The following is a 20162-nucleotide window of genomic DNA, read 5'->3' on the forward strand; positions in this document are numbered from 1 at the left end:
AGGTACTGGGGGTTAGGGCTTCACCCTGTCTTTTTAGGGGACACAGTTCAACCTGTGACAGCCTCTAAAATTGATATTTATTCTCTCTTAAGTCTTGAACGTGGTTTCAAAATGAGATTGTTATATTAGACTTTGTAACAAGCTTTTTAGCTACAAATAATTTAGTTTTTCTATAAAGATAGGGAAATTTATTTGTAACACTCTTAGATATAAATTTCATTTGCACTGTAATTCCTACTTTTGTTCGTAGAATGCTTACTGAAAGTTATATTCAGAAAATAAACTCATATTTTTATATGTATTGCCTACACTTAGATTCATTGCTCACTACCTTCAGATTTTATTGGTATTTTTCTTGTTTTATTTAAAGAAAGGAAGACTGAATACTCAATATTTTGAAACATTAAAAATGGTTTTCCTTGTTTATATCCCCACCCCCCCGTTTTTATTGGCATTGAGATGCAAACTTTCTGACTTAAACAGTTGAGTAAATCAAGGTGGGATAGTATTTGTGTTGTACACTTGCTTTTTGAAAATGTGAAAATCAGCTCTAGATTTAAGTGGTATGCTATTTAGTAATGAAGTAAAACCAGAGTCTTCAACCAAATCTTATACAATTTCCTCTTGAATGAGAAAGAAAAATTTAAAATAGGTGAATATGATAAGTTGTGTGTCACCATTTATTCATTTAATTCATTTACCAGCTATCTCCAGAGTCCTTACTGTGTGCCAGAAAATGTGCTGGGTACTAAATCAGCCATATCTTTCTGCCTCCAATAACTTATAGTCTAGGTTGGGAGATAGTATAAGCAGGTAATTAGACTAGTGTGATCTTTGGAGAATTGCGGGTTGGCCTATGTGAGTAAAGGTAGGAACCCAATCATGAAGTCAATAACAGTTTCTTGTGATGTGACATCTAAGCTGAATAAAATTTCTTATTGAGTATCTTATAAGTATCTTAGATTCATTTTTAATCTCTGTCCTTTTAAACTTCCATAGCAGTGTATGAGAGAGTTCATAATTATCAAAGAGGTGAATTTTCACCTAACTTACTCTGGCTGAGGAAAATTGACTATTTCCAAATATTTTTATAAAAGGTAAAAATGAAGGGTCATACTCAATTAGTGGATCATTCAATTCCACTTTGATTGGTTTAATTAAGGTTTTGATATATTTTTGTAAAGAGATTGAACATACACAGTTAATAAAGTTATTTCATTTGAAATTATTCTCCAAATTAAAGATAATAATGTATCTGTTTGACTTAATTTTAAGGTACTAATTTAAAGCTCTTTGGAGTATAGTGTGTATTACACATTTGGACGACATGACAACCAATATTTATTAAGCTAAGTTGCCTAAGTGTCAGACACTATTTAAACCTCACAGTAACCTTAGTGTAAGCCACATTGCACCCTCATAGAGAGGCTTGGTAACTTTCCCACGATCATGCAGATGTAGTGGTAAAGCCAGGATTTCAATCCAGGTAGGGTGACTCCACTGTCCTCTACATCCCCTGTATACACATAGATATCTTGGCATTACCCAGTGTTTTATCAACTTACAAATGTAATACATGCTCAGAAAACCCTCACACATTACACAAATACCTAACATGGACCGTGAAATCCTACTTTAATCTGCTACAGAGAACCACAGGTAAGATTTCGATTTATTTTGGGAGGGTTAGGGAGGAAATATTAACACATAACACACATTTAAAAATAATAATAGGATGATATTATACATATTGTTTTGCAGCATGAGTTTTTACTTAATCTGTCTTAGGGCTTTCTGTATTCATGAAGGTATATCTACCCAATTCCTTTTAATAGCTCTATGCTACTACATTTTGTGAATATACCTTGAATTTTTTTTTTAAATAATGAATCTCTATGTATTCATCATCCAATTTTATACCTTGAATTTATTTAACCATTCTCCAGCTGATGGATACTGGATTTATTTCCATTTTCATTATATAAGAAAGATTGCATTGCATACCTGTGCTGGTATTTCTATAGGATATATTTCCAAAAGTGGGATTGCTACTGGGTCAAGGAATTTATAACACTCTAGCTTTTAATAATAATGCAATGAGTGTATTATTTTATGCTCCCATGACTGTTAAAATAAAGTGCTTGCTACTCCACTTCCTCAACTCTGGGATATTATCAGTCTTAAATCTTTGCTAATCAAATAGTTTTCTCCCCTCCCCCTTCAAAAGATATGTAATTAGGTTGTAATTTAGAATTTTTCAATTTTAGTTTATTGGAAATTTATATTTTCTGTGAACTGCCTTCTCATGTCTTACCTGTTTTCTTTTATATCTCATTCTTTTATTTATTTGTAAGACCTTTTTCTTTTGACCATCTACTGATCCCCATATAGCAAAGAACAATAAGGTATTAAAAGTTTCTTTCACTTTCAGATCAGTCAAAAATGATCAGCTCTTTTGCTGTTATAGATTAAGATTTCTTTTCAGTGATGTAGAGTTTAATTTTTTGACATATTTTATCATTTGGTGTGTGTTTGTATTGCTTATAACAACTCAGAGAAGAATTACTTTTTTATGGAAAATGTTTACACTCTGTTTATTAAGAGATCTTTTTAGAAAATATTGTCTCATTTACAAGTTTAGCTAATTTCATATTCTTTTCCCATTCATTACGCTTTCTTATTTCCTTTTTTTGGAACAGGATAATACTGACTGCAAATTATTTCAGAAAACACTCAAATTGTGTCGTTTCTTTGCCAACTCCCTTTTGCACTATACTAAGGTAAGGCTTATTTTTTTAATAATGAGTGAATGTGAAATCTACAATACATTGTAAGTTATCCTGTTTTTATCATTCCTGCCCAAAACAATCTTTTGAAGTTATTTAGTCAAGAGTATATTTTGTAGGGTTTTTGGTTTTATATTGTTAATTGTTAAATATTGAGCATCTGTTATTTAAGTTGCTACCATCATATTGTTACTGATTTGTTTTTTTTTTATTTTTTTTGAAGATTTATTTATTATTTTTGGCTGCATTGGGTCTTTATTGCTGCGCGTGGGCTTCCTCTAGTTGCGGCGAGCAGGGGCTACTCTTTGTTGCAGTGCATGGGCTTCTCATTGCGGTGGCTTCTCTTGTTGTGGAGCACAGGCTCTAGGCACATCGGCTTCAGCAGTTGTAGCACACAGGCTCAGTAGTTGCGTCACACAGGCCCTAGAGCGCTCAGGCTTCAGTAGTTGCGGCGCATGGGCTCAGTAGTTGTGACACGTGGGCTCTAGGGTGCACAGGCTTTAGTAGTTGTGGCACGTGGGCTCAGTAGTTGTAGCTCACGGGCTCAGTAGTTGTGGCTTGTGGGCTGTAGAGCACAGGCGCACAGGCTTAGTTGCTCTGCGGCATGTGGGATCTTTCTGGACCAGGGCTTGAACCTGTGTCCCCTGCATTGGCAGGCAGATTCTCAACCACTGCGCCATCAGGGAAGTCCATATTGTTACTAGTTTTATTCAATTTTCTGAAAAATTTATTTCTGTAAGCATAAACAAAATTATTTCTATAAGCCCAGATCAGTTTTCAGAAGATAATTCAATTTGCCTTTAAATACTGTTTATAAATTATTTCTACCATATTTCTAAATTAGGTTGTTAAAGTTTAAATGTTCAAACTTATGACAATTTTAAGAAGACCTGTCTATTTGGGACTCATCAGGATAGCATAGTGATTGTTGAAGATATATGAATAGAATAGATAAGCTGTCAAGGGAGATTATTTGGAAAGAAGAGGAGAGAATACTTACAGCAGCCAGTGAAAGAAATACCAATAGTAATAAATATTTGTAACTAAAAGAAGAAAACTATTGTCAATGTCGAATTTGTTTTTGACCTTGTCTTCCTCCTTTCTGAGGAAAAGATAAGGATCTCTGATGACTGTTTATTAGTGAGAATTCCATGGCAGGCTCACTGACTACTGACACATTGCCATCCTTGTTGGTGTGCTGTCCGAGTTCATCCTTCGGGGCCACTACCACTTACCGTAGCTGGCTGCTCTAACACCGGGTTCCCTACAGCTCGCAGGGTGTGTATTTCAGTGGCAGAGGTACAGGGTGGGAGGGTCCTGGCGCCAGTGGCACTTGTTGAGCAGTTACCCATCTGATATTTGCCGGAGTTGTTAGGAGGCAAAATTGTGCCTAATTATTCCATTTTTAAATCAATCCTTTTCTTTCAGGGGAATTTAAATTTTTTAAATAATTAGCTATCAGCTTGTTTTCTATATCATATAATACAATTAAAACTATTTCTTTGACATTCTAAGAGATAGCATAGCCATAATGGATAGAGCAGTCACAACTGTACTTGAATCTCCGCCCTACTGGTTTTTAGCTATGTGTCTCAGGTTGCTTGATACCTTAGCTTCAGCTTTCTAGCCTATAAAATGGGGGCAGTGATATGTCATAATATTTTTGAGAGGACTAAAATAATGTACGTAAAGTCACTACACGTCTACTGAGCATTTGGAGATATTCAGTAAATGATAGTTCCTAATTGTGGTTGCGTTGATAGTTTTAACAGTAAAGAATTTTAGGTGCTTTTAGCCTCATCCCCTTTTTTATTCTCATCCAAGAAAATTTTTTTCCCTATGTAGCACATCTGGGATTTTATTTTATTTTGCATGCCTTTGATGAGAGGATCTATTTTAGCAAAGCACATTGTGTATAAAGAGTGAATAGAGTTCCTTTATTTTTAGGAATTTCTTCCTTTCCTGTCTGATTCTTGCTGTACATTGCACCAGCTTTATCTTCAGGTACACAGGTAAGAAGACTGCTATATGACCATTAAAATGTAGTAGAGCCATATGAGCCATGCAAACATTAATGTATATCATTTAAAAATAAAATATCACAGTAATTTTTTCTTAATGTTTTAGTGAATTTTTGTCTGCTTGCTTAAAATTAATGGAGATGGAAGCTTTTAAGGAATAGGTTCCGTATGAGTTTTACTTATCTTTATATTCTTAACTAGTACTTTATATCCAAGTGATGAATATTGGTATGATGATAAATACCAAAGGAAAAAAAAAGAGGTTATATATACGTGCATACATTTTGTATCAGCGTACCGTTTTTTATCTTTCTTAATTTTTATTTTACTTCTATGAGATTTAATTCAAGTAGTAGTTGAATCCATCCCAGAAAAAAAGTGAGTTACAGAAAGGGTGTCATAATTTAGATGAGGGCTAAATGACATCTAAAATTGATAGTAACCTCAGAAGAGCCCTTGATTTGACACTAAAAGACTCTGTCCGCTCATTCATCAGCAACCCTCTTATACTTCCTTAATCCATTTAGTCTCCCAGACAACTTTTCATACCTCTCCCTCTTCAGACATCCTAAATCTCCAGCACCACCTCCCCATTTCTCATTGTCAATTAATGTCCTCACTGTGTGTGTCCCTGAGAAAAGTGGAAGCAATTGAAAGAGAGCTTCCATATTCTCCTTCTGACACATCAACTCTTCTATCTGTATCTAGGCCCATATATTTGCTTGTCCCATGAGTGAAATGTCTGTGTGCCTATCTAAGGCCAGCGTCTATTCATTCATTGAATTTCACCCTCTCTCACATGCTCAGGGACCTTACTTTAGAAGTTGTTCCTTTTCCCACTTGTATCATCCGTCTTCCCTGCTTTCTCAGTCATTCTCATGAGTATACCAACATGCTGTTATTTTTCCCATCTTAATAAGAACAATATAAAACAAAATCTCTCGACTCTACATCCTCCTCCAAATAAACACCTTCCCATTTTTCTGCATGTGTTTAGAAAGAGTTGTCTTTACCACTGTCTCTACTTTCTTTTTCAAAGCTACTCCCGTCAGGCTTTCTATTCCACTACTTCATCAAAACAGCTCTTGTCAAGGTCATCAGTGACTCCATGTTGCTACATCTAGTGGGCAGTTTTAGGCTTCATCTTATGTAACCTGTCAGCAGCACTTAACCCTTTCATTTGGACTCTTTCTTCTGTTGGCTTCCAAGACACCTCTCCTCAGCAGGTTCCTCCTCATCTCTCCAGCTACTTTAAGTTGGGTGTGCCCAGCACTCTGTCTTCAGGCCTCTCCTCTCCTCTATGGTCATTTAGTCTCAAGACTTTAAATTTATGTCTCTCCTCTTTAATGTCTAACTGCCAATCAGGACATGTGTACTTAAATTGACGCAAACCAAAATCCTGATTCCAACCCATTTCATCTATCCGCCACTCCCCAACCCCCAAAATCTGCTCCTCTTGTCGCTTCCTCATTTCAGTTTAAGTGGTAATTTGGTTCTTCATATTGATCAGGTCAAAAAACCTTCCTGTCATCTTTGATGTTTGTCTTGCTCTCATACCCCTCATCTAGTCCATCAGCAAATTCTGTCAGTATCACCTTCAGTATAAATATGTATACGCCCTGTATATAAAGAGAATCCAGCCACTTCTCACCACTTAAACGGCTACCATTCAATCTCATCCACTATTATTTTCTTGCCTGCATTTTTGCGAAAGAACATCGTATCTACTGTCTCTGTTTCCACCCTTGCCTTGCTCTGGTCTGTTCTCCATACGGTAGCCGAAGTGAGTGATAAAACATAAATTAGATCATGTGACTTCTCTGCACAAACTCTCAAATGACCCACATTCAAACAGAATTCAATAGAATTTCAAATAGAAATTCAATGGAATTTCCTGTCCACCTTATCACTTATTAACATCTACTGTATTGTGTATTTACTTACTCACTTACTTGTTAACTTCTCCCCTTCATTAGAGTATACACTAGGTAAAGGCATTAACTTTGTATATTCTGTTTACTAGTATATCACACGCTCCTAGAAAGGTACATGACATATACATAGGTACTTTATAAACATTTGTCAAATAAATTAATTTAAAAATGTATCATTTGATTGAAAAACACACACTTGCTTTGATGTTCAGTAGCTGTAGTTCAAATCTGTGGAGTTTCCTTACTTTTGTTGTATTTTATATGTCTTTCACCTTATAATTTCACTTATAATTTAGTCCTCACAACTCTGAATCAGTGTTACAAGTGAAGAAAGTGAGGCTCAGAGAGGTCGAATGAATGAACCAAAGTCACATAACTAGTAATTGACAGACTGGTGCTTCTTCCATCACACTACAAAGGCCTCAAGTGTTTATATTAATTGCTTCCTTTTAAATGCTGTCATCCCCTGCTAGATAGGGTTTTCTCATGTAGTATCAAGTTTGCCACAGTTAAAATAACATGGCAAAAAATACTGAATACATATCTTATTTCACATAGGTTTTTTTTTTTTTTTTTTTTTTTTTTGCGGTACACGGGCCTCTCACTGCTGTGGCTTCTCCCGTTGCGGAGCACAGGTTCCGGACGCGCAGGCTCAGTGGCCACGGCTCACAGGCCCAGCCGCTCCGCGGCGTGTGGGATCTTCCCGGACCGGGGCACGAACCCGCGTCCCCAGCGTCGGCAGGCAGACTCTCAACCACTGCGCCACCAGGGAAGCCCTCACATAGGTTTTGATCGAAGTATAGTTTAAACCTCAGTTACTGAGACATTTTCCATGAAATTCTTTGCATCTCCCTTCAGTGTTAGTATACAGTTTGTTCTTATAAAACTCTTGCTTCTGAGAAACTGAGCATTAAATTCATAGTAAATTCAGCATTTTACCTATTTTAAAATAACTTTCAATAGAAGTAATTACCCTAGAATTTATCAGAAATATCTTTTTTACATATGGTTTTACTAGTTATTTGATTCATATTTTTACAGTATTTTTTAAGAATATCATTGTGAACAACGTATTAAAATGCATCAAAACCATACCAGCATTTTCTTTAAGATTATAAACTTTTAATTTTATAGAATTATAGCCATGTTATTTAGTTCGGAGGTTCTTCATAGAATTATGATATCAGTTCAGTACTTTGAATTTTGTTTTGTAAAACACATGCTACTTAATTTTTAAATATATTTTCACTGCTGGAAGAACATCAGTACTTACCTCTACCTAAAATTCGAAAATAGTTATTAATGAATGAGTTTTTTCCCTCCCTTCCCAGTAAGTTTCCTCCAAGCCTGTATGCTGCTGGGATTTCTAAAGCACAACAGGAGGAAATAGCAGGTGCTTTCCTGGTCACACTGGATCCACTTGTCAGTCAGCTTCTCAAATTCCAACCTTTCGTGGAAGTGGTTTTGGACAGTGAATTGGGTAAATTTCAAAACAGATTTAGTGTTAAATCATCTCTTATTAATTATTACATGTTAGAGACAGGGTAGTCTTCTCTTATGCAGTTATCCTGTTTCTTTATTTATTTAACTTTTGGCTGCATTGTGTCTTCATTGCTGTGCACAGGCTTTCTCTAGTTGCGTTGAGCGGGGTCTACTCTTCATTGCGGTGTGCAGGTTTCTCACGGGTTCTAGGATGTACAGGCTTCAGTAGTTGTGGCACATGGGCTCAGTAGTTGTGGCTCACGAGCTCTAGAGCACAGGCTCAGTAGTTGTGGTGCACAGGCTTAGTTGCTCCACGGCATGTGGGGTCTTCCCGGACCAGGGCTCGAGCCCGTGTCCCCTGCATTAGCAGGAGGATTCTTAACCACTGCACCACCAGGGAAGTCCCAGTCATCCTTTTTTTAAGTTTTAAAAATTTTATTTAAAATTACTTCTAGTTTTTTTTCTTGGAACATAGTTCTGCTTTTTAAAAATTATGCCTCTAATTTTTTTATATATCACAATCAGATTTCTGCTGAAAGTATGTAGAGTATGTGTTGACTAATTTGTTGTAACTTAATTTTACCACCTTCAGAGCTGCCATGTGAACTACAGTTTCCACAGTGTCTACTGCTGGTTGTCATCATGGATGAGCTGCCCTCTCAGCCTGAGGACGTGCAGACCCTGTGGTGCACAGAGACCCAGGTCTCAGAAGCTACAACCAGGTGGTAAACGTGTTGTTGATATCCAATCACATTACGATGGTTTAGAATGCCCTATTTGTTTGCAGTGACCTTGAAATTAAGTTCTTTGTTATGTCACATATTCTAATTAATAGTTACTGTGTAGACCTCATGCATATTGCTACTTAATGAAAATATAAAATACATAAATCTATGATAGGCACGGAAAATAATTTAATTTTGTTCACTCTTTTAGAAGGTATTGCTAATAGTGTTATAAACATTGAGTGTAGCAGACTAGATGTAGTTAGTAACATTTAAAAATGAGCTCTGTTAAATAGAGTGCTTAGATACTATAAGTTATTTCCTGGGAAATTTCACTTGTATTCCTCTTCCTTGCCAACACCAGGCTCTAGTTTCTTACGTCCTGGGTTATTGTTGTACTCTAGTTTTTTATCCTATCCTTTAGTGGCATCCTGTGTACCACTACCAGGTAGTCTCCTTACACCCCAGCTCTGAGCTTCCTATTCTCCTGCTCAGTAACTAAAGCATAATATCCCAGCTCCCCAGCTTTGCATTTAAAACCCACCCGTTCTGTTTTCATCATCTACTTTTGCTCCTTATCATGTCACTCATTTTCTATACATATACCTTGCTCCTGTCAGACTGGTGATTCCTGTCTACCTTATACTCAGGCTTTGTCTTCTTTACCTATTATAGTTTGCCTATTTTTAATTTGTTATCTAAATCCTCTATGAAGAATTTTCAAATCATTTAAATCTTAAAATAACCCCTCCCTATCTGAATGATAATACCTAGTTTCTATTTTATATATGATACCTAGCTTAGCTATTTAAGTTTCAAGTTCCTTGATGAATTTTGTCTTAGACTTTGTATAGTTCTGTATTATGATAAACACTTGGTAAATGATAAAAGATATATATGAAAATTCTTCTCCTTTAAGGGATTTCTCTAACTGTATTTTAATTTTACGGATACATATTCACACATATTGCAAACTGTTGTTGATATATACATCTTGAGACATTTGGCTTTGCTAACTAAGATAAACCTCTGTATGTCATATTATTACACCTGCTAATTGTTAAATGTTAATAATCTTGGGTTCAATGTTCTCAATTTCCCTGCAGGGTGTCTCTACTCAAAGCCATTTTCTCCAGTTTTGAGCAGTGTTCTGGTGAACTGTCTCTACCTGTTCATTTACAGGAAGTAAAGAGTAAAGGGCAAACTGAGGTTGCTGTCACCTTATATCAGCATGTTTGTGTTCATCTGTGTACATTTATTGCTTCCCTTCATCCCTCACTGTTCCCTGAACTGGTAAGTTTGTTACTTGCTGGGCTAAGCTGAGATTACACTTTTGCTTTCTTTTCATTGAAATTGTGATTCAGATATAGAAGAAAGTGTGGGGTAGTAAATGTGTATTTATTTTTGAATGTCATTCCCTCAGTTGCACATTTTACCCTTTAATTCAGCTGGCTCCTAGGAAATGGTAATCCTAGAGTCCTATAGTATTCAGATGTAATATTTAGCTAAAATATTTGAGGAAACATTTTGGGTGGGAAGGTATGGAAAGACAGTGTGAGAAGAGGAAAAATGGGTAGGATTTCACCTAATTCAGTTTCATAAAAAGAAAAGGAGAAGTAAATGGTATGTAGTACCAAGTCTCCTATAGATAGATCCTAGGCTTAATGTGGATTTTTTTCTTTTTAGTGTAATTGGATTAGAAAAGATGTTGATAAAATTTTAGGAAAAACATTCTTAGAATTTACTTAAGGATCAGTATCATTTAAGATATTATACAATGGATAATATTCAGCACATATTAAATATCGTATTTGAATGGTTTAAGGCAGAAACAAAAGTATAGGCGTGTGTATTGTATATATTGTTTTAAAAATTTCAGCCTACATAGAGAATTTCTGTGGAGCCTTGTGATTGAGTTACCACACTGAAAACCACTTTTGAATCTCTGTAGCCTAGGACAATGCTTAACATGTAGTAAGTGCTTAATAAATGTTGAGGGAATGGCAACATAGGTTCTTTCAGATACTAGAAAGTAGAGCTTTCCTACTGAGGATCTGTTGTTTTTTGGATTGTGATAGTATTTTGTTGTTTTATTTTGAGAAATGTAATATTAATGATAATTTATCGTAGCTTTTTGTTTTTCATTAGGACACTGCTCTGTTGAATGCTGTGCTTAGTGCTAATATGATCACCTCTTTGCTAGCCATGGACGCATGGTGCTTCCTTGCTCGGTACAACGTACTTACTTTTTTTAGAGTTTGGATTGATTTATAGTAGTGATTGACAGTAAATGACTTTATATTTGTAAGTTTATAGAAAAATTCTGTCTTGATAATCCTTTAACAGCCCCCCAAAATGGTTTGATTTCATATCATAGCACTAAATTAGAGACTGAATTCCCTCTTTCCTTTCTTTTGTTCAAGTCAGTAGAACCTATTGCTTAGGTAGTTTTGTATATTATGATATTCCTTGGCCATGGAATAACTGCAGTTTAGAATATTTAGTGCTTTATGGAAGTCATCTCCTTGCTTTTCTGAATAATTGTATAAATAATTGTATGAAGATTGCTTTCTCTTTAAATCACAGATATGGGACTGCTGAACTCTGTGCCCACCATGTCGCCATAGTGGCTCATCTGGTGAGTAGAATTATAAGGCCTAAAACACTCACTTTCCTTGCACTTCCTTTGGGGATATGATATCTTAAAGTGAATATCAAAAGGAGAAATAGATGGTAGCTAAATTGTTTCAACAGTTTCTTTGCTCTTCATTAATGCTGATGCTTTGAGAAAGATATACTAGAAAGAGTGTAACACTGGGGAAATTGTCTCATATTTTCAAAATTTTATGGAGTTTCATTGATTGTTCTGGGAAAGAAAGACTAGGTTGATTGAGGATAAATTTTAAATTGAATGTATAGTAGAAAATAGGAGTTAGCTTTAATGTTGATGACCAAGAGTTCTTCTTACTGTCTCCTCCCCCCGTTTCTCTCTCTCTCTCTCTCCCCCCCGCAACCCCCCTCTCTGAAATAACTTAGACAGTCTGACTCTTGATTTTGTTGTGTTTCTTTCTGAGAGGGACTAAATGTGATAGTGATCGATGCCTTTTGGGAAAAGAAGTAATGCTTTGTGCAGAAGTAAAAGCACAGACGTAGAGAACAAACATATGGATACCAAGGGGCGGGGGGAAGGGGGCAGTGGGATGAATTAGGAGATGGGGATTGACATATATACACTTGATACTATGTTTAAAATAGATAACTAATGAGAACCTACTGTATAGCACAGGGAACCCTACTCAGTGCTTTGTGGTGACCTAAATGGGAAGGAAATCCAAAAAAGACAGGATATACGTATACGTATAGCTGAATCACTTTGCTGTACAGTAGAAACTAACACAACAATGTAAAGCAACTATACTCCAGTAAAAATTTAAAAAAAAAAAGAAGTGATGCTTTGTGAATGGATACAAAGAGAAAATTGTTTAATGACAACTTATGTTAATCTTTTCAATGTTGGTCTTTTTTTGCTTTTAAATTCCAAGATGTTTATGTTCCGTATAAGATGGTCATGACCTGTTTGTTTTTTTTTTGTCCCTGGCCTTTGATAAAGATCTTATGTGGGTCCATGTGTCTTTTGTCTTTTAGTAGAGTCATTGTGTCATATATTTCTTGGTTTACCTCATAAGGATATTGTAGACTAAATCCAGTGAGGTGTATGATAACCAGACAGCCTGACATCTGTATCTCCATGGCTAATGATCTGGAGCACTTACCTACTTTACTAAATCCTCAACACATCTTGCACAAAACAAAGAGTGATTTTTATGTTTTGTGTATTGTATCTACTTTAAATAAAAGCTCTCCTAGTACATTATGATAGGAATTTATAAAATCTTTTAATGAAGCGTCCATCTTATAGAGATTTACCTCTGCACTTCTGTGCTTAGATCTAAAACAATTCCATGAATTATCTTTGAGCAGGGGAATTAACATATCAAGTTATAATCAAAATGGTAATTAGAAATAGAAATTCCAAAGTATTGTTTTTAAGTAATACCAAAATTGTTTTCTCATTATAAAAGTAATCTAGGTTCATGGAAGGGAAAAAATTAAATAAAGAAAAGCTCCAAGTTAAAAATTAAAATTACCCAGGTTATTTCCCAGAAAGAGCTGCTGTTAATATTTTGGCATATAAAAACTTGTAAAAGCTATGAGTTTAAGTCAGTCAATCTCTCCTCTCTCTCCTGCCTTTCCCAGATAAAATCTTGCCCTGGAGAATGTCATCAGCTCACCAGCCTATCAGTACTATTGAGGCGCCTCTTCTTCTTCATGACCCCACCCCAGCAGGCAAGGATACCATCTGCGTCACTGTCTTTGAGCACCTGAGGAGAATTGGATCCAGATACTTTGGAAGGCTTTTTGACCCCCATTTGTTCTACATTTAAATGCTGACATGATCTGAACATAAATTTTTAATGTCTTCATTGCTTTGGTTATTGGTTTTAGGTGTGTTTAGATTTTGATGTTAAAGAAAAGCCAGAGCTATACAGTAGTTAAAGTGATAAAAACAGATTTTATTCGGAGCTGTTGCAATAGGAGCAAAGAGACTTCAGTGTAGAACTGGGCTTATGTCTGAATACAGCATAAACTAGTGCGGATCTATAATCAAGGAGCAGGGTGGGGGTCAGTGGATAAAAATTACTAAGAAGCAGCATCAGGAGTCAGGGGTGATTCTGGCTTGACAGGATTCTTGCTGAACACAGACCAGGATGATCAGATACCAAGGGTGAGGGATTTTTTTCTAAATTGACTTAGCAGGATTCTTGCTAAACTTGGATGATGCAGGCCCAAAAAAGATGGACACAAGCTGGAGGTCAAAGGCTACTTGAGAGGAGGGCTAAGAAAAGCCTGACTTAAGTTTGGTCAAGGAGAGAGTCCTTATTAATGTCTTTGCTGCAAGTTACAGATAATCATTCTATTGGTAATTCTGTCTTCTTTCTCCTTGTTTCTCATAAATTTAAGATACTTGAAGTGGTTCTATATCCTCTGCCCCTTTTAACTTATTTTGAAGAACTAGAATATTAATTATGCTCTTAATGATAATGATACCTTTTTTTTTTAAGTAAATAAGTTGAACTTTTTGGGGAAAACAAAGTATGATGAGCCTTAGTTGTTTGCTACTGTGAGGAAAACAAACTCTGCTGTGACAGAGGAGATTGTACAGTTACAGGAACCTGTGTAGCCTTGCATAGTCCCTTGGACTAGTCAGTTTGGAGCTCCTATGGGAGCTTTTTAAAAAAGACAGGTTCCGGGACCTAAACCTGTGAATGGAGTGGGTATAGAGTGGTGGCTGTGAGGTGAGGCTCATTAACTTGTTGTTGTTATTGTTATTATTAAATTCCTACATGATTCTGACATGGATACAAGCTGGGGAAACACTGGGTTAGTGAAGGGGGTTACAGGCCTTGGTGCCTTGGCAAGTCATCCTATCTGAAACTGTTTCCCTGTCTACAAAGTGACAGATATGTGTAACCATTTTGAAAAATGTTGTAAGGACTTAGTGATAATATATACAAAACACTTAGAATAGTACCAGGCTTAGAGGATGCTCAATAAATGCTGGGAGTTACTTCTGACTAGAGTGTTTACCCCAAGCCCATGCCTGCTTTCCTGCCTGAGAGAGGTTGGCCAGGCACCAGAGGAACCACACTGACCTCCTAGCTTTCTTCCTTACCGGTGTCTCCAAGGCAAAAAGCATACCAGGCCCACCTCACAGCCCTCTAGAAAACATGTTAGGGTTGCTGTTCTTCCCTCCCAAACTCCTCAAGAGTTGTCTGCTCCAGATTTCTTAGAATTTTAATACCTTTCTCTCCTCTATCAAATGTCTTACTCCTGGTTTCCGGTACACTGTTCTTCCTAGAAGCCCTGTTAACTGGGAGGCCCTTCCTGAAGAAGTGGGGTCTGGAAGAGATCCTCAATTTTTTCACTTACAAAATGGGAATAAGATCCTTTTCCCAGGGTTGTGAAATTTTAATTTTTAGGATAATACAACTCAGAATGAATTAGCCCTGAGTTCTAGGAGCTTTGTTATAGATAAACTCCATGTTTAGAGATCTCTTACATACTTCTCAGTTTTCTAAATTTTTCCAAATAATTGCAGCTATCAGATATGTAAGTTACAGATAAATGAGGGGTTACTTTTAATTTTTTCCTTCAGTTATCAAATACTGATTTTTCCTGCTGTGTTCAAGTTACTGTACTAAAAATTCAGGGACAAACCTGAATTTGAATCCCTGTTCCGAGAGTCCTTGGGAGAGTTAGTTAATCCTAAAATTGAAATACTATTACTCAGATGGCAGTTGTGAGACCGGAGGAGATAGAGAATGTATATATATTATACATCAAGTGAGCATTTAACAAGTGTTAGTTCTTCTGTCATGCTCAGCTCTTTTTCCTTTTCTCTTAAGACTTGATCCCTCTTCTTCAAGTAGGCAGGGAGGAAACCTGTATTTTTTGAGACTGAAATATGGACCAGGCTTTGTACTAGGCACTTCAATTCTTTTAGTCCTTACATCAGCCTTGTGGGATAGATGATTATGTCCATTTTACAGATGAAGAAATAATAACTCAAGGAAATTAAAGAACTATCCCAAACTAAAACAATAAATGACTGAGCTGGGATTCCGATCAGATCTGTCTTGCTCGCAAATCTGTGCTCTTTCCACAGCTCCAGTATTCTTTTCAGTCTTCATGCAGCTACTTCAGGGGCCTCCTCTGTTTGTGGGCTGTTGACTCTGCCTCCTTACTCCCTTTTACCCTAGGAAATCTGCTTTTATTTAGACATACAAAGCTTGCTCACAAATTTTTAATAGTGTTTTGTTGCTTAAAATAAAAAACTTGGACTCCACTGCACTATATCATGACATCTCAAGGAACATATAACCTAGTAGAAATTATAGATTTATAAAAACACTCATAATAAAAGGTAGTACGTGATGAGTGTCAAGACTGAGGTGCAAATCAGGTTTTGTTGGGTGTTTATTGGGGACGTGTGGTGTGGGAACAGGTAGGAATGGTGAAGCTGTTGGAGATGGTGGCATTTGAGATTCATGCTAAAGGAGGGGTGAACTGGGAGGGAGTGGGCAGGAATAGAGAGCAAAGGTGAGAGAGCACATGCTAGGGGAAAAGGAGAGGCAGGCAGTGTAGCTGGAAATAATTATTCTTTTGCATACAAGATGGTGTCTTTTTAGATAGTGAAATAAAAACCCAGATTTTGGATCTATGATGCAGCATTAACATAAATGAAAATAGTTAATCTCAGTATAGCGGTGTTTTACTTTAAAAAAGTATGGTGTCTGTGATAGATAATAATTTGGGGGGGAATGCAAGTATATAAGGTGATTAAGATGTATCCACTGTTTCAATATGGGGAGTAATTACTGCATATCCTATTGTTCTTTTAGTGTGTGAAATTAACAACATTCCTGTTTTAGAGAAACAAGGAAAAGTACCAGGAGGTTACCTGAGGGGAAAGGATATAATATGCCTGATTTAAGCACATTAGTTGTTCTACCATATTTATGTAAAGGAAAGATTACTTTATATATTTGCATTTTAAGCCCACTGGTGTATTTTTTCTCTTAGTGTTAAGGAGGGAAGTCATAATGCTCTGCGCATCATCCCCTTATGCTTCATTCCTTGTAAACTGTCAGCACTCGCAGTTTTAAATCTTGGAAATTGTGTTGAGGCCAAGGTTTTCAAACTCAGAATAGTAAATCAATCAATCAGTCTTTGTATGTAACAAATCTTGGCAACACCTACCTTTAATATTGTCCAGGATGTTATTATTTATACTTCTATTTTGGGAAGGGAACTCAGTCACTCACTGGACTTCATTATTATAAAGAAAGGTCTTGTTTGAACAGGTGTTTATTAGTTGTCACAATTCTCTTGGCTTTCCTGGTGCAGTTTGGTTTCATGAATAAAGCTGCTTATTATAATAGACACATAGCTCATGAAGGGATCCATTTTTCTGGCTTTATCAGCTATCCCAAAAGATAGCCACATGAGTTTTCCCTTGTTTTGACAGCTAAATATTTTCTCTAAACAAAATAACATTCAAATATATAACGTAGAAGAGTTTCTCAGTCAAATTTAATATAGTGGGTTTTTTTTTCATTTTTGATGTAGGAAAAATTTCATTCAACGAGTAGATTTTGGATTGTAAATTGAATTATTCTTCTAAAAAAATTACATTAATATTCCTAGTTAGAGTATACCTAAATTAGTAAGTGTACCAGTTTTTGCTGTTTTTCCACCAGAAACTAATTTAATATTTTAACTCTTTTTTTTTTAGAACTTTTGTTTTCCATTTTTATCTAGTCTGTTGACAACACGTTTTAAAACAGTTCTGTTTTCCTATTAACCTGGCAAGCACTTTGAATTATTTCAGTGGTAGAATGGATTTGCCAACCATACTATCCTGAACACTTGTGAATGAGTTTCATATGTTGTCTAAAGTGGAACAGAGCTGGCGGCTAGCCCATTGGAAAACTGAACCTATGACCTTTGCTTCTTTAAGTTCTCTATGATCATCAGCTGAGTAGTAAGCCACAAAAGTTGGCTAAATCAATCTCATTGGCATATTTGGGAATATTACTTTTGATTGAGCTGTGCAAGGTGATGAGTATACAAATTCTTAGGAAAAAATAGAATTATTGGGTAGGAGCATGTAAAATAGCTGGTGTGACTAATAATGAAATACATTATTTAACATTTCTTAATGCATTTATATTGTGCTCCACTTAACCTGTGTTTTTCATTTTGGAAACAAATGCAGCAACAACAAGAATAACGGCTAAAATGTGTGTTCATTTAAGCTACCTTGGTCTGGTACCTTGTGATACTGCTATTCAGTTAAGAACTTTTAAAAAATATTAAATATGGAAGCTAATACTTAGCTTTGGTGTATCCATTCACTAGACTGTTTTATGTTACTTTTGTTTCTTTAACAATTTGTTTCAGGTGGAGTTTATCCAGAAATTTTCCCCAAAAGAAGCAGAAAATCTGCTTCTGTGGCAATATATTTCCTTTCAGGCATTACCTGCTGAGCTTAGGAAACAAACTGCACTTGAGGTCAGCAGATCAGGCACTGCACAGTGCAGGAAGTGGCTAAGCAGCAGTCGAACGTTGGGAGAACTTGAGTCTCTGGTAAGATAATTTTGATGGCCTTGATTCATTCAGTAGCTGTTTATTAAGCTCGGTTACTGGGGATGTACTGTTAAAAAGACAGACAGTTTGTGCCCTCAGGTTAGAATCTAGCAAGAGGTTCAGATTTCTACATTGTACGAGTCTTTGAGAAACTACTATTATCTTGATTGATGTAAATGTTAGCGGGGGAGAGTGTCTGTAGCTCAAGACACATTGGAACAACATGAAACACATTATGAAATACTTTATTTGTAGTATTTTTGCTGACATTATCTCTGGATTAGGCAGACATGATTCTTCTACTTGATGTACAACCCTCATTTTATGCAACCTCTTCAGAGCTTTTATGTACCCTTCTATTTAGAATGCTCCCTCTTAAAATAATGGAATAAAAAAGAAATTCATCTGTAAGTAAAGAAAAATACAATTTAAAAAACTGAATATAGTACATGTAGTTAAGTGTTTGTTTGCTAATTCTTTGATTCATTCATTCATATTTTGAATGCTCATATGTGTCAAGCTCTGTTTTAGGCATTGGAAATATATCAGGGAACAAAACAAACAAAAATTCCTGCTCTCACGGACTTACATTCTAGCTTAGCTGTGGACAGAGAAGTAATAAATATATATATTCATAATATATATTATATATCAGTTTGTGATGAGAAGAATCAAGCAAGGATGAAGACAGGGCATTCAAGGGGATGAGGACCTATTTGCAGTTTTAAATTATGCGTTCAGGGTTTTCTCAGGACTTATATTTCTATAATGAGTGTAAATGTTCTGATACTCTGTTACATAATGGCACTTGACCATAATCATCAAGATAATTTAAAACATTTACATACATTGAAAGGGAATATAAATTTTTATGTGCCTTTATTTTGGGAAAAGTATTAATTACCTAGTTAGGAGTAGGTGAACTTGTTCAGATGTTGCAGTTATTGTGCACAGATTTCTATAGTAAAGACAAAACGTCTTTTGTATTAGATAAAATAAAAGCACCTATTTTCTAAAATTCAGCAGATTTTTGCTCTGTGACCAAAACTTTAGTTCAGCAGGTCACTTAACATGCTTATTTGTAAAAGGAAATAAGTAAATCATAAATTAAAAGCTGTATGGTAATTACATAAAATTAAGTGTGGTTGTTGACGTATAATGGATGAAAGGCAAGGTTACTGATTGTTACCACGCCCAAACCAACCCCATTCCTGGCCAGTCAGAGAGAGATGTGATATATAGATAAGAGCGAATCCAGGGAAAATTGTCTTTAGTTTCAAATTCTAGATAGTGTACTTAGGTACTATATTTGTTTATTGAATGCAGTGTTGCTGAAAAATTTTAAAGTTTATAAAACAGCAGCAACGATAATCTGGTAACTTTAAAAGACTGCTAAGTATATAATGTAAAAATATAAAATTTTTAGTTGATGAAGATTATAAATTAGCTTGACCGTACTGCCATTTGTATCAAACCTATTTATTAAAATATGATGGTGTTTACATTTTGTTAAATTTTCAACCTAAAAGGAAAAAAAGTTTCTTTATTTAGAAAAATGAAGCAAATGTTTCTGTGTATAAGGAAAATTAGTTTTAGCAAAATATACATGTATTAAAGAAATCGCTGAAGAGATGGTTTTGGGTCTTAGAAATATAACTCTACATGGGTTTTTATGAAGAGTTGTAAGTAACTGAAAACCTCCAGGTAATTGGGTTCCAGCTTCTTTAGACTGGTATCTAAACTCAGGTCCTTTCCCTGTCTCTCCCCTTTAGAACACAGTGCTCTCTGCTTTACTTGCTGTATGTAATTCTGCTAGTGAAGCTCTGGATATGGGACAGCAAACTGCAGTTAAGGAAGTTGGGAGTCAGCTTTGGGCTCTTTTAAACATTAAACTGGTAAGGAAAGCAACTAATCATTTCCCTGAAAAACAAATAAAATATTGAAAAAAGAACAATACTGAAATTTCCCTGTAGAGTAAAATGTATGTAATTTATTTATTTCTTT

The 20162-nt window shown here is 35.8% G+C and overlaps 1 protein-coding gene across 4 annotated transcripts in view; it reads left to right on the plus strand.

Annotated features, from left to right (window-relative positions):
* FIRRM (FIGNL1 interacting regulator of recombination and mitosis) overlaps nucleotides 1-20162 on the plus strand; it is a 44421-nt gene that overhangs the window by 16147 nt on the left and 8112 nt on the right. For 3 of the 4 annotated variants that reach the window (XM_060033725.2, XM_060033733.2, XM_060033745.2), the window contains 10 exons: nucleotides 2700-2780; nucleotides 4734-4798; nucleotides 8073-8221; nucleotides 8816-8945; nucleotides 10055-10241; nucleotides 11097-11179; nucleotides 11535-11586; nucleotides 13206-13295; nucleotides 17973-18158; nucleotides 19931-20053. In XM_060033725.2, coding sequence (XP_059889708.1) covers nucleotides 2700-2780; nucleotides 4734-4798; nucleotides 8073-8221; nucleotides 8816-8945; nucleotides 10055-10241; nucleotides 11097-11179; nucleotides 11535-11586; nucleotides 13206-13295; nucleotides 17973-18158; nucleotides 19931-20053 — 1146 coding nt within the window. The remainder of the gene's footprint in view (nucleotides 1-2699; nucleotides 2781-4733; nucleotides 4799-8072; nucleotides 8222-8815; nucleotides 8946-10054; nucleotides 10242-11096; nucleotides 11180-11534; nucleotides 11587-13205; nucleotides 13296-17972; nucleotides 18159-19930; nucleotides 20054-20162) is intronic. The other variant, XM_060033739.2, reaches the window with a different exon arrangement.

The sequence above is a fragment of the Delphinus delphis genome, chromosome 1 (genome assembly GCF_949987515.2).
Source record: "Delphinus delphis chromosome 1, mDelDel1.2, whole genome shotgun sequence".
Lineage (NCBI taxonomy): Eukaryota > Metazoa > Chordata > Mammalia > Artiodactyla > Delphinidae > Delphinus > Delphinus delphis.